The sequence below is a fragment of the Microtus ochrogaster genome, chromosome 6, assembly GCF_000317375.1.
Source record: "Microtus ochrogaster isolate Prairie Vole_2 chromosome 6, MicOch1.0, whole genome shotgun sequence".
In the NCBI taxonomy this organism is placed as follows: domain Eukaryota; kingdom Metazoa; phylum Chordata; class Mammalia; order Rodentia; family Cricetidae; genus Microtus; species Microtus ochrogaster.
Window position 1 is genome coordinate 4,395,589 of NC_022013.1, and position 13,513 is coordinate 4,409,101.

Below are 13,513 nucleotides of genomic sequence, written 5' to 3' on the forward strand. Positions count from 1 at the left end.
ACACAGCTACACCCAGCCACACAGCTACACCCAGCCACACAGCTACACCCAGCCACACAGCTACACCCAGCCACACAGCAGGCCACAGAGTAAGAAGTAAAGAAAGGTGTATAGAATAGAGAAAGATAAAAGCCCAGAGGCAAAAGGTCGATGGGATAAACTAAGTGAAGGTGGCTAAGATCATGATGGGGAAACCCACAGAAACAGCTGATCTAAGCAAGTGGGAGCTCACTGACTCTGGACTGACAACTGGGGAACCTGAATAACCCCAATCTAGGCCCTCTTAATGTCAGTGACAGCTGTGTGGCTTGGGCAGTTTGTGGGGCTACTAGTAGTAGAGCCAGTATTCAGCCCTAGTGTATGAACTGTCTCTTTGGAACCCATTCTTTATGGAAGGATACCTTGCTTAGCCTAGATGCAGGAAGGGGGACCTTAGGTCTGCCTCAAGTGATGTGACAGACTTTGTTGATTCCCCATGGGAGGCCTCACTCTCTCTGAGGAGTGGATGGGGGTGGGGGGAGAAGATGGGGGAGCAGAAGGATGGGAGGTGGAGGGAACTGAGATTGGTATTTAAGATGAGATTATTTTAAAGATAAAAGAGAGACATAAATAAAAAAATGAATCTGAAAAAAAGAAGAAAAAGGAAAGAAAAGTTGGCTAGAAACAAGCCCAGCTAAGGCCGGACATTCACAAGTAAGAATAAACCTCTGTGTATTTATTTGGGAGCTGCGTTGTGGTTCCCCAAAGAGCTAGGGGTGAACAACCAGTATCATCATACTCTGACTATTGTGGTGCCGGTGGGCAGAGATCGGGACAGAACATCCCAGTGCCAGCCAGCCTGCGGGCCACTCCTGCTCTGTGGTAGATGCACTCGCTTCCAAGGAGGACACTTGGTTTGCCTAAGGAGACAACTTGGAGCGCAGTTGAGCCCAGTTCAGATCCAGGGAAGTTTCCTTCTCAATGATTTCTTCTTGCAATGGAAATCCCGTCAGCTTTTCTCTATGCTTTCTCAAGGAAAGCTGCACGGTGCAGTTAGGGTAGGAGGCAGGGTGAGTCACTGAGGGAAGTCATGGGAGCAGAATGGGGAGGGAAACCGCATGGAGAATAAGAGGCCAGGCCCAATACGTCAGTGCTTAAGGCCTTCTGTGCATGTCTCTCCCCAGTGTATCAACGAAATGGACTGTTTGGGCAGCAGTATCTCTGCCAGAGTCAACATGAAAAAACTGCCCTGGCTAAAGGCTAGACCAAGAGCCCTGTCCACTGTATAGTAGCCCTAGCAACCAAAGCTAATAAACTGGGCTGAAAAACATGGGATGTCAGTGTGATCGAAAGAATAAGGCCGTATATTGGATTTGTTTTTAACCAAGGAACAGTGGCTCTAGCAGCTCAGCCCCAAGTGTCTCAGCTAAAGACCCTGCCCTGTCAGGCTGAGCTGGAACTTCTCTCTGATGGGTGACATCTGTATGCAGTCTAGTACTACGAGAAGTGAAATTGCACGTGACTGGAGAATTAGTGAGATGGGAAAAATACAACACGATTTTCATCACACCTGAAAGTACTCACTGATCACCTACCGAGTAATAGCGGCTCTGTGAGGTAGCCAAGGAGAAAAACAAAAATACTTCTTAAATGACACAGCACCTCTGGCTTTAAGAAACTCAGAGACTGTGTGTGTGTGTGTGTGTATGTGTGTGTGCACACCTATAAACACACACTTGAGTGTTCATTAATATATAATGTTCAGAGGCCAGAGGAAAACTTTGGGCATTGTTCATCAGGCACAATCCACCTTGTTTGTTGAAACAGTTTTCTACTGGCCTGTAGCCCACTAAGGCAGCTAGACTGGTCAGGGAGCCCCAGGGATGCATATGTCAACCTCCCAGCACTGGGGTGATAGGCAGTAGCTACCACTCCCAATTAAAAAGCAGAAACAAATAAAGAAAAATACATGTGTTTTGGAGGTTGAGCTCAGGTCCAAGGAAAGCACTTTAGGAACTAAGTTATCTCCTTAGCCCTTAGATAGCGTTCATAAGATACTATTATGCTAAGACAGAATCCGGTCATTTGGAAAACCCAAAGGGAAGTTGTCTTAAGGCAGAGAAGAGCTCAAGGTGCAGTTGTATGTTTGATGGAGCATTGGAGGGGAATGGGAATGGCCTTTGGGAGGAAAAAAGTGTATTACCCTGGATAGTTGGTTTTGAAAGCTTCAAAAGGTATTTATTTGGACTTCAGCTTATAAGAAAAGTTGTTTTTTTAAAAAAATTCCGCGGCGGAACCTCTCATTGCAGAAACCCGACTCTGGAAGATGTTAACGGGAAGTGAGAATGCATAGCTAGTGAGTGTGAAGTCCCACGTTCCATACCCTGTGCTGGGAAAGAGGACTTCAGTCCCTACAGTAACGTCTGGAGACACGTTTTCTAACGTGACTGTTCACTGAGTGAGGGGCACAGGCTCAAGTCACACTCCACTTGTAAATAAAGCTATTAATACTTGGGACTCAGGACCATGACCTGTTTCCTTGGGTTTGGGAACCTTGAAAACCTGAGTTCCATTCCCGAGACCCACATGGTGGAAGGAGATAACCCACTCCCTTACTTTGTCCTCTGCCTTCTGCAAGGTACAGTGGAACATACATTCAAGCATACTAAATAAATGCAGTATAATAAAATTCTCAGACTCAGAAAATATGCTTGAGAACTAATTACATCTCAGTTAGAAGACTTTCCCCCCACCCCCACAGGTTTTTGTTTGTAGTAGCTGCCTGACCAATGTTCAGGAAAAGAAGTAATTTAGTATCAGAGAGAATGAGAAATGTTTGCATGAGGTTAGTGGTTAAAGATAAATCTTACCTACAACTACTTCGAAGCAAAAAAAGAAACTCAGAACTCTGTCTAAGCCTGGCCGCTGAGAATGAGTGGCTTATTTTCATCACATTTGGGAAGTAGATGGTGCACCGTGAGACAACTGGGAATCTGAACCCTCCTCATTGAAATACTGCAGCAAAGCAGACTGTCAGGCATGTTAGGAAGCAGCGGGCCACTTCATGGGCTGTGGTTTGTTGTTGTTGTTGTTTTGTTTTGTTTTCCAGGCAGATAGAGGTTTGGGAAATGAGAATATTGAAAAGGTGCAGCGGGGGAAGGGATGACAGCCTGCTGCTCTCAGCACATACAAAATGCTTTTCTCTCTGTGACCAGATTCATAAGTTATTTTAAAAATACAGCAACTCGATTTCCTTAGTGAGGGCTGAAGGGGATCCCCAACACCTCTATTTCAAGCTGCAGCTTTGAAATATCACCGGTTTTAAATCACCATAGAGTTGTGCCAAGTAACCCATTCACAACATTACTGAGGGTTCTGGGTTGCTTGAGTTTATCTTAACAATTTCTTATATATCCCTACTTTTTCTTTACTTTTATTTTTTTAAGTATACAGCCAAAAATTAATGGGGGAAAGGTGAATAGGCATTTTTCTTCTTGATCTAGAGACTTCTGCAAAGAACTTCTAATTACACAGGAGTAGTAACTCAGCAGGTATGTGGAGACAGTTACGTTTTAGCTTAGCAGAAAAACCAAACATGCTTTTATTTATATTGTGTATGTGGTTTGTGTGTTTCCTGTGTGTATTCAAGTACACATGTAAGAGACCAGCCTCAGTTTGTCTTCCTTTATTATTGATTTTTAAGACAAGGACACTGAGTCCATGATTCAGCTAGGCTGGCTGGCCAGAGGACCCCAGGGATCCTCCAGTGTCTGTCACCTGAATATGGGATCACAAGCACGAACCATCATACCCAGAATGTTGTATGTGATTTCTAGGAAATAAATTCTGGTGCCCATGTTTGTATAATAATCTCTCTCACAGCTGAACCACCTCCCCAGCCTCTTTGCCAGGCTCAGGCTAGTGGGACACACTTAGATCTTGTGGGTGTAAATGAATGAACTAAGGAGTGACATACAGCCCTGACCTTCTATGCTGGTGGTGAAGTGTGTCCCGAGAAATGTGTTCTAAGATGTATCCATGACCCTGTGCAAACCAGGAAGAATGCCATCCCAAACTCCCAGCTGCAGTGTCACCAAGAAAGAAATCGTAGGAGACCATTGTCACATAGACTACTAGTCACTAAAATGACTCTATGTAGGACATATTTAAAATCTCACCCTTAGCCATGGGCCAGGCAGGTCTGAGAATCATATCAAAACTTGGTGTTAAATTTGTGTTAGATTTGATGAACAGCGTGGAAAATTCTCTTCTTCATTGTACAGACAAATTGAAATGTTAACAGGTGGTGCTGTTCATTTGAGATTTGTGACATCAGTTCTGCCCCACACTCCTATAAACCTAGTGGTCCCTTTTCCTCCTTACACTCTTGCCCCCTTCCTCCTGTCCTTCCTTTCTTTCTCTTTTTCCTTTCTTTCATTATTCCTTCCTCGCCTCTCTATTTTTCTTTTTTCTCTCCTCCCCCTTGCTTGTTCTTTCTGTGGACCTTAAGTCCTTCATTGGTCACATACAACACAGTTGCTCATGGGCTCAGTGTGACAAAGGCATTATCCAAGATAAGTTCTTAGTAGAAGTCTGCATTCTCTACTTGGAATATTTTCTCTAAATGTCAGTAATGTCAAGTAGAAAGGGCTGCATATTTAGGTAAGTAAACCTTGTTTAATTCCCTCTCTGTCCACCTAACCACAGCCCCTTAAGTGAGCCATCTAACCTTTCACTAACTCAGCTTTCTCATCTTCCAAGTAGATATAATTATATTTCTAAAGTACGTTAAAATGATTAATAGATGAGAAAGTTCTTCAATGAGCTCTGTTCAATTTTGAGCTATTAATAATTTAAGACTTGAAATTATGGGGGGAGGCAGCCTTCACTTTCCCAGATGCTGGTAGGAACCAGTGTTTTGTGTCTTTTCAGAAGCTCAATTGAGGTTCTGGTGACATCTCTAGACTCCCCAGAAACCATGCAGAGAGCAACAACAACCAAAACAAAAACCAAACAAACAAACTAAAAATAAAAAACCAGGCTTGGTGGTGAATGCTTGTAATCTCAAAGCTGGGGAGGGAGAGACAAGCACTTGGCAAACTCTGGACCAATGAGAACGCCTATCCCAAACAAGGTAGAAAGCATGAAGGATGAAACTCAAGGTTGTCTGATGACTTCCACATGAGTGGAAACACAGAGAAATACACATACATACATACAGAGACACATACATATATACTTGCATATTTACACATACCACATGAACACATACACAAAATCCAGGTTTGTATGTCTTCATGGTCTTCACTCTGCTTCTAAGTAATTATGTGCCATGATACAATGGTTGACTTTTTTTTTTTTTTTGAAATAATGCCATGGTATCCTGTTGACTATAATGGCCTGGCTCAGAGAGATCCTTTGAGAGCCCTTGGTTGTGTTGTGGCCTGAGTGACAATGACTTCCATAGGCTCATGTAGTTGAATGTTTGGTTCTTTCTTGGTGGAACAGTTTGGGAAAGATTGGGAGGTGTGGCTTGTTGGTGGAGGTGTGGCACTGGGGGGCGGGCTTTGAGGTTGCAAAAGTCCATACTATTCCCAGTTAATTCTCTCTCTCCTGCTTGTGAATCAGATGTGAGCTCTCAACTGCTGCTCTAGTGCCCTGCCTGCCTGTCTGTCTGCTGCCGTGCTTCCTGCCATGATGGTCATGGACTCACGCTCGGGAACTGTAAACCCCAAGCAACCGCTTCTCCTGTAAATTACCATGGTCACGATGTTTTGTCAAGGCAACACAACAGTAACTTAAGACGGCTTGTCATTCTCAAAGTCCTTGGTAATGCAAGCTGCATCAATTCCTTTTTACTCTTAAACTAGTTTCATTCCGAGTTCTTGAAAATGCGCATTTTAGAAGATGACTGTGAAAGACAATCCCAGCAGTGAGCAAGAGAGCATTGTTGGCTGGAGAGGTCACTCAGAGACCTAGAGCACTCCTTGCACTGAGGAAGGGCTGGAGTTCTGTTCTAAGCACCCATATTGTGAGACTCAGAAACACCTGAATCTAGCTCCAAGGAGTCTTCTGCTCATTTCTGGCCTCTGAAGGGATTATATGCACATATGCACATACACGAATATGCATGCATACACATAATTAAATTTTTAGTAAACGTGTTTTCTGTATGCAATTCTAACATTCTGCTCTTCCCCTCTCTCCTGTGAAACTATATGTTTAATTAATTAATTTATTTATTATGTTAAATCTATATATGTGTGTATGTTTTATCTGTCCTTCCCCACCTTTACCTCAACCTTCCCTAATTCCTTTTTCCTTTCTTTCTTTTGTCATTTCTATTTTTCTTCCATATGTATGTGTGTTTGCATTACATGCACATTGTTTTATATATTTGTATTAACTCTAAGAACTACAAAGGAGAGAAAACCAGAATTATTTATCTTTCTAAGACTCACTAAATTCACTTAATATAATTATCTCCCGTTGTTTCTATTTCCTTGCAAACTACATAACTTTGTTCTTCTTAATGATTGAAAAATTTTCATTGTGTATATGCATTGAACTCTTCTTATCTGTTCCATTGTCATTGGACACTTAAACGAGTCCCATAGCTTAGCTAAGCTTACCTTAGCTATGGGACTCACTTAATTTTTTTTTTTTTTTTTTTTTTTTTTTGGTTTTTCGAGGCAGGGTTTCTCTGTGGCTTTGGAGCCTGTCCTGGAACTAGCTCTGTAGACCAGGCTGGTCTCGAACTCACAGAGATCCTGCCTCTGCCTCCCAAGTGCTGGGATTAAAGGTGTGCGCCACCATCGCCCAGCTTAATAAATGTTCTTTAATAAAGGTGCAGGCATTCTCCTCTGCATAGTTCTGACCTTTGAATCCTTAGGGATGGAGCTCAAGGCCAATGTTCTGTATACAGAGTTAAAATACTTATGGAATACTCTGGAATACTCCTTTGGAGAATGAACTGACAGATATGAACTGTCTACTGAGGACCAGCGTTATCTTAAAATGAATGTGAGCAGGAGAAACATGAGACATAGTCTCATAACACGGGTTGTCATTTATTCTAGGAGGCGAGACTTTCATGTGGGAAATATTTGTGCACAAAAACGAGAGGGTTTCAGGGGACAAAATGAATGATGTAAAGATTAGTGAGGAAACACCTTGACTAGAAAGTGAGGCAGATTTGGAGATATACAGAACAGTAAGTAGCATCAAAATGAGCTAGCGTCCCGAGTGGAAGTGGGTGTCACTTTTGGGGATTATGGGGTTGTATTAGTGACCCATCTCTGTGCCGAAACAAAATACCAGAGAAAAACAATGTAAGGAAGGAAGTGTTTATTGTGACTCACAGTTTGAAGACACAAATTTTAACAGTGGGGAAGGTGGTGGGTGCCATTAGCATTCAGGATGGATCTCACCCCAGTTAGCCTAATTTATAAATTCCCTCTCACACGTGTCCAGAGATTTCTTTCCATGGTGATCCTAGGTCTCAACGAGTTGAAAGTTGGTGTTAATATCACAGAAGTTTTGGAAGTAGGCATTTAAAGTCAAGCAGAAGTAGAACAATTAACGTGCTGCAATATGAGCCGTGGGAATACTCATAAATCAGTTTAAATGTACAAGTAAAGATGTTAACCAAGTTGGCAAAGTTGTGAAGCAATTTAAATTCAGTGAGAGAAGGGTTAAATATCTTCCAGTGTCCTGACACCATGAAGTTCTTCAAAGCTGTTGAAAAGAACAAAGTAGATCTTTGTGTACTGATGTGGGAAGACAGCCATGGAAGCACGCACACTCTGTCGGTGGAGAGAGCGTATTTGTGAAAGATCTGCTGTTGTGTAACATATTCTTCCATGATTGAAACGTCCCATCCTTCAGGGAAGCTGCTAAAGAAAGACGTAAAGAACTCGAAATAGTTTCAGGAAGTCCCTAAAACCAACCAGATTCACCAGCCCCTTCCCTGAGGGAATAAGCAATAAAAACTGAGAGTTCCCCTCCAACAAAGCAAAGCCGAACTGCTGAGAAGAGCCGGACAAGAGCTACAAAGACTCTTGAGACCAGTCCAACTGCCCGGAAGAAGCATAAACCAGCTAAGCTGCTTGGAAGAGGTTTAGACCATCTGAGGCACTGGAAAGGGCACTCGCCAGCCTGTGGAGCTGCCTGTAGCTGTGCAGTGAGCTCCAGGTTCTGGCTTCATGAGCTGTTATCATGCAGGGGCGGGCTTTGGTGATACAGTTGTCTTTGAGTCAATTCTGTTCCTATAAGTAATCCAATAAAACTCATTGATTTATCCAGCCAGATTTCAGGGGTATCCGAACTTTGGTCTGTTACAGGTTCCCTATTTGGGGTGTCTTGCGTCTCCCCAGAAAATGTTTTGTCCCACAACATCTGTTAATTTTCCAACTGATTTTAAAAATTCAAAGTGATGCTTGAGGAAGATCGATGTGAGATCTTGTATTGAATTGAAAAGGTATAATTACAAGTGAGGAGAGATGCTAGGAGATTTGTGCATCTGAGTACAGACGTCCAAACCAAGAATAAAATGTTTGCAAATGACTTCATAACCCGCCTTCCCAGTTTCTAGTTCTTACTCCCGCCCGTCCTCCATTTTTTTCCTCCTTCTACCTTTCTTCCCTCTGTCCTCCACTTCTCTCCTCCCTCCCTTCCTTCCAATTAAATTCAAGTCTTGCATATCTTAAGTGACCCCTGAGCTTTATTCCACAGCCCTCAGATTTTTAACTTAGAAAATAAAGGAGAGGGAAGAGTTGTTCCCTGTCTAAGCTTGGGAAGTATACCCTGAGAAGAAAAGACTATGACAGCTCTGTGTTAGTGAAAACCGTCTTGAAGGATGTGTTCTTGCTTCTGTTTCTTAGGATGGAGGAAACTGTCCGAAGTCTGTTGCAGAGCCAAGGGTCTCCAGAGCAGAAAAGGGAAGAACCTGCAAAGATCACGGCCTTCCAGGTACACCATGTTTCTGGGCACCAGTGTGTTTGGTTTGGTTATCTTCCTGGGAGCCATCAAATCACCTTTATGTTGAGAAATCTTAAGCATGTTTGTTTAACCCAATGGTTTCTTAAATTCCTCCCTGAAAGAGGTCCTAGATGTGCGTGCAGGGTTAGGAAGGCATCATGTCATCCTATTGTCAGGAAGGTGTAACATGGGGTACACAAGGGATGGCCTCAGATGCTGACTTGAGAGGCCCTTGCCAGGGATGAATGACTGGGGAATGCCTGAAGAGAATGAGGGCTGGGCCACTCGAGGCTGAAGAGAAGCCTAGCTTAGCCACAGGGATGAGAGGTGCAGCCTGGGCCTGAGGAGATTAGGCAGCTCCAGTGACTGCCAGGAGGATGCTCATTGAGTGGCCAGCCTAGGCTGATCAATGAGTTTCCAGGAAAAACTGAGCCTCTGCCTCAGAAACCCAGATGAGAATAGAGCAATAAAGGGAAACACCCAGGGTTGACCTATGGCCTTCACATGCACACACATGCACGAATGTGTGCATACACACAAAAACAATGTGTGCATGTGTACTTGTGTGTGTATGTATGTATGCGCCTGTGTATTGGTGTGTGTACCTATGTATGTACATACCTCTGTGAGCACCACATGTACCTGTGTGTATATATTTATGTACTTGTGTGTGTTTATCTGTATGTATGTGTATCTATGTGTGTAACTGTGTGTACCTGTGTGTATTTGTGTGTGCCCATATGCATATGTACTAGTATGTGTTTACCTGTATGTGAATGTATGTATGTGCACGCATGTGCACATATGTACATGTACCTGTGTATATAAGTATACATGTGTATATAGGTACACATGTGGACAACTTTACCTATTATTCCTTAGGCTTTTTCCACTTTGTTTATTTGAGACAAGGTCTCTCTTGCCTAGAACTTGACAATTCAGCTCTGCTGATTGGCCAGGGAGCCCCAGGGATCTGCCTGTCTCTCCTTCCCCAGTGCTAGGATTAAAACACACAACCCTTCACCAGACTCTTTACAGGGCTTCTAGTAAACCCACATGGCCTTGTATGCTCCAACCTCTAAAGACCCTATCACTGGCTCTTTGTTGAGCCATTCTCTATGGAATGTCAGTTAATATGAGCACAAGAACAGGAGCCCTGTGACTGCCTTCCTAGTGTCTGAAGACCAGGTCTCACTGTCAGGGTCCAAACGCCAGTGCTGTAAAGACTATAAATATTCTTGTTTGTCCAACAGCCTCCAAAGTGGGTATTCTTGCACTTGTAGGTATCTTAAGCTGGTGCTATGGGTAGCGTTTTGATTCTTGCTAAAATTAGAAGTAAGTTCCAGTTATTTTCAGGTTGCCTGTGTGAAATTAAACTGAACCACCTTCTGCAGAATATTATATGTGTGTGTGTGTGTGTTTGTATGTGTGTGTTCTTGTGTGTGTATACCTATACATAAAAAGTGGGTGGATACCTTTTAAAAACCCAGGTCAAAAAGTCACTGTTTCAAAATTAGAAAAATAAATCAGAACTGGGGAGATGACTCCATTTCTATTTATTTATTTATTTATTTATTAAAAATTTCCACCTCCTCCCATCCTCCCATTTCCCTCCCACTCCCCCCACTCCCCTACTCCCTCGCTCTCCAGTCCTAAGAGAAGTCAGGGTTCCCTGCCCTGTGGGAAGTCCAAGCACCCTCCCCAGGCCACCATCCAGGTCTAGGAAGGTGTGCATCGAAGCAGATTAGGCTCCCCAAAAGCCAGTTCATACAGTAGAATCAACATCAGGTGTCATTATCATTGGCTTCTCAGTTTGCCCTCATTGTCAGCCATATTCAGAGAGTCCAGTTTAATCACATGCTTGTTCAGTACCAGTCTAGCTGGCCTTGGTGAGCTCCCATTAGATCAGTCACACCGTCTCCATCTCTGTGGGTGGACGCACCCATCGCGGTCCTGACCTTCCTTGCTCATGTTCTCCCTCCTTCTGCTCTTCATTTGGGCCTTGGGGGCTCAGTCCAGTGCTCCAGTGTGGGTCTCTGTCTCTATCTCCATCCATCGCCAGATGAAGGTTCTAAGGTGATATGCAAAATATTCATTAGTGTGGCTATGGGAGAAGGCCAGTTCAGGCACCCTCTCCTCTGCTACCCAAGGAACAAGCTGGGGAAATCTCCCTGAACATCTGGGAACCCCTCTAGAGCCAAGTCTCTTGCCAACCCTAAAATGGCTCCCTTAATTAAGATATCTTCTTCCCTGCTCCCATATCCACCCTTCCTCCATCTCAACCATTTAAGTAGTTGTCCAAGTGTGAGAACTTGAGCTCCATCCCTAACACCCAGGTAAAAGCCAGAGTTAGTTGAGCACACACGTGTCATGCCAGCCCTGGGGAGGTAGAGTCATCAGGATCCCATGCTTCACTGGCAAGCCAGCAGAACAAGATCAGTGGCACCAGGCAAAAGAGACCTGACTAAAAACTAAATAAATAAAAAATAAACAAAAAAAGAAAGGAAAGAAAAAAGAAAAACCAGTGTAGATGGTTTCTGGGGAACAACAGCCACAATTGATCCCTAACCTCCATATGTAAGTGCACATGTAAGCACACACATGTACCTGCACACATATATACACTAGTCAAACCAACTACTGAGTAATGAACTAGAAAAAAAATGAAACAAAACTCACGAGCTCGTGAAACAGTGTTTGAGGCTCGTTCTCACTGTGGAAGTGGCAGTTCCTCAGTGATGGAACCATTGTCCATATGTGCAGAGGAGGCACTGTGTGCACCAGGGACAGACTCATCTCTTTGGGGAGAAATGTGAGACGCGAGAAGCGTTCCTTCAGAGGACCCCCGGTGTAAACATCTGCTTTTCTCTCGCTTCGTCTGGCACTGCGGTCCTTGGCTCTGGGTGTCTCGGGCTTTCTGATACGCCATGATGACTCTTCCTGCCACTTGGGCCACCTTTCCTGTTAAGTTTGGAAACTTTTCTTTGAAAAAACAATCAAAATTGCACATGAGAGAGAGGGTCATTGAGCATCTGTGAGACAGAGCAACTGTTAGAGAGGCACATGATTTCTCTGTCTACTAGGATACATACGCACCAGCAGCCTCGATGCCATGGGATCTGCACAGACTTGATGGATAGGCCATTCACAGGCCCCCCGTGTTCCCAGCTGCCTGTGTGTTCCTCCATTGTTGCAACCATACCCCCTCATGTTCCCACTTCTTTAAAAAAATAAGGAACATGAATTGAATCACATTAGTTAATTCATTAAAAATGTGACAGCCAAATGGGACGAGGAACAAGACTTTGGACCTCACACAGAAAGCCTCTGTGTTCCTTGTTTTTCAGGCTTTAAAAGAGAGCATTTGGAACTAAATGAGGAATTCTAAATATAAATGTTCTCAGAGGGCAGCAATGTTGTTCAAATGACACAAATATAAAATGTCAAATGCCTTCTAGAGAATTCTATTCTGTTTGCACACTTATGAGTCAACACAGGGAGAGAGTTCTTGTTTCTTTGAATTTTGTCTCTCTGTGTGCAGGTATGTTTATGTGGGGTTATACATGTATGGGCATGTTTGAACATATAGAGGTCAGAGGTCAACTTTGGTGTCATCCCTCAGGTGCTGACTACCTGGGATTTGAAGACAGGGTCTTCCTAGGCCTGGAACTTGACGGGTAGGCTAGGCTGGCTAGCCGGCACCCTCTGGGGAACCTGCCTGTCCCCTCCCCTACACTGGAATTACAAGCATGTGGCGTCTTATCTGACTTTTCACCTGGGTGCTAGGAATCAAACACGGGTCCTCACGATTACATGAAAAACACTAACTGAGCAATCTTGCCAGGCTCTGGTTGCACCCTTTTAACTGGTATTGAAGGTAACCAAAAAGTCATCCTCATCATAGAAAATTTAGAGAATTGCACAGTGACCAGAAGTGACCACAGAGTTCAAGTTTATTGGATTTCATTCTTCCATTTCCCCTCCCTGGACAGCCCTATGCTATCTGAGCCCAGGGCCACACTTCCAGAGATGGGCTCCATTCAAAATGGATCCTTTCATAGAAACCAGAACCAGCTTAAAATTCCCATGGATTGTCCTTGGGGAGCTTTTATTAGTTGATGCTAATTGTACAAACTAATAAGCTTCACAGTGACTTTTCTATATACAGGCATTGCGCAGGTGACCATATTCGTCCCTTCAGTGATTTATAGAAAATAAGTTACATTGTAAGTCACCTACTTCAACACCAAAATTACTGTTTTCATCCGGAAGTGATTCTTTAGAAGAATTGCCAGGTGTGGTTAAGTATTGAGAAGTATCTCTTTCTTAGTTATCCCAAGAACTGTCCATCCTCAAATATGCACATTGTGATATTAATTTGTTTTTGAGTATGCATACAGAAGCATACATGTCATGGCACACGCATGGAGATCAGAGGACAACTTGGGGGAGTCGGTTCTCTCCTTCCTATGTGTTTTGAGGCAGGATCTCTCCCGTTCTGTTGCTCCTTCCTATGTGTTTTGAGGCAGGATCTCTCCCGTTCTGTTGCTCCTTC

General features: G+C 43.5%; 1 protein-coding gene across 1 annotated transcript in view; it reads left to right on the top strand.

Moving 5' to 3' along the window:
- Nckap5 (NCK associated protein 5) overlaps positions 1–13,513 on the top strand; it is a 648,901-nt gene that overhangs the window by 249,870 nt on the left and 385,518 nt on the right. The window contains exon 5 of the mRNA XM_026779774.1: positions 8,862–8,949. Within this exon, the coding sequence (XP_026635575.1) occupies positions 8,862–8,949 (88 nt within the window). The remainder of the gene's footprint in view (positions 1–8,861; positions 8,950–13,513) is intronic.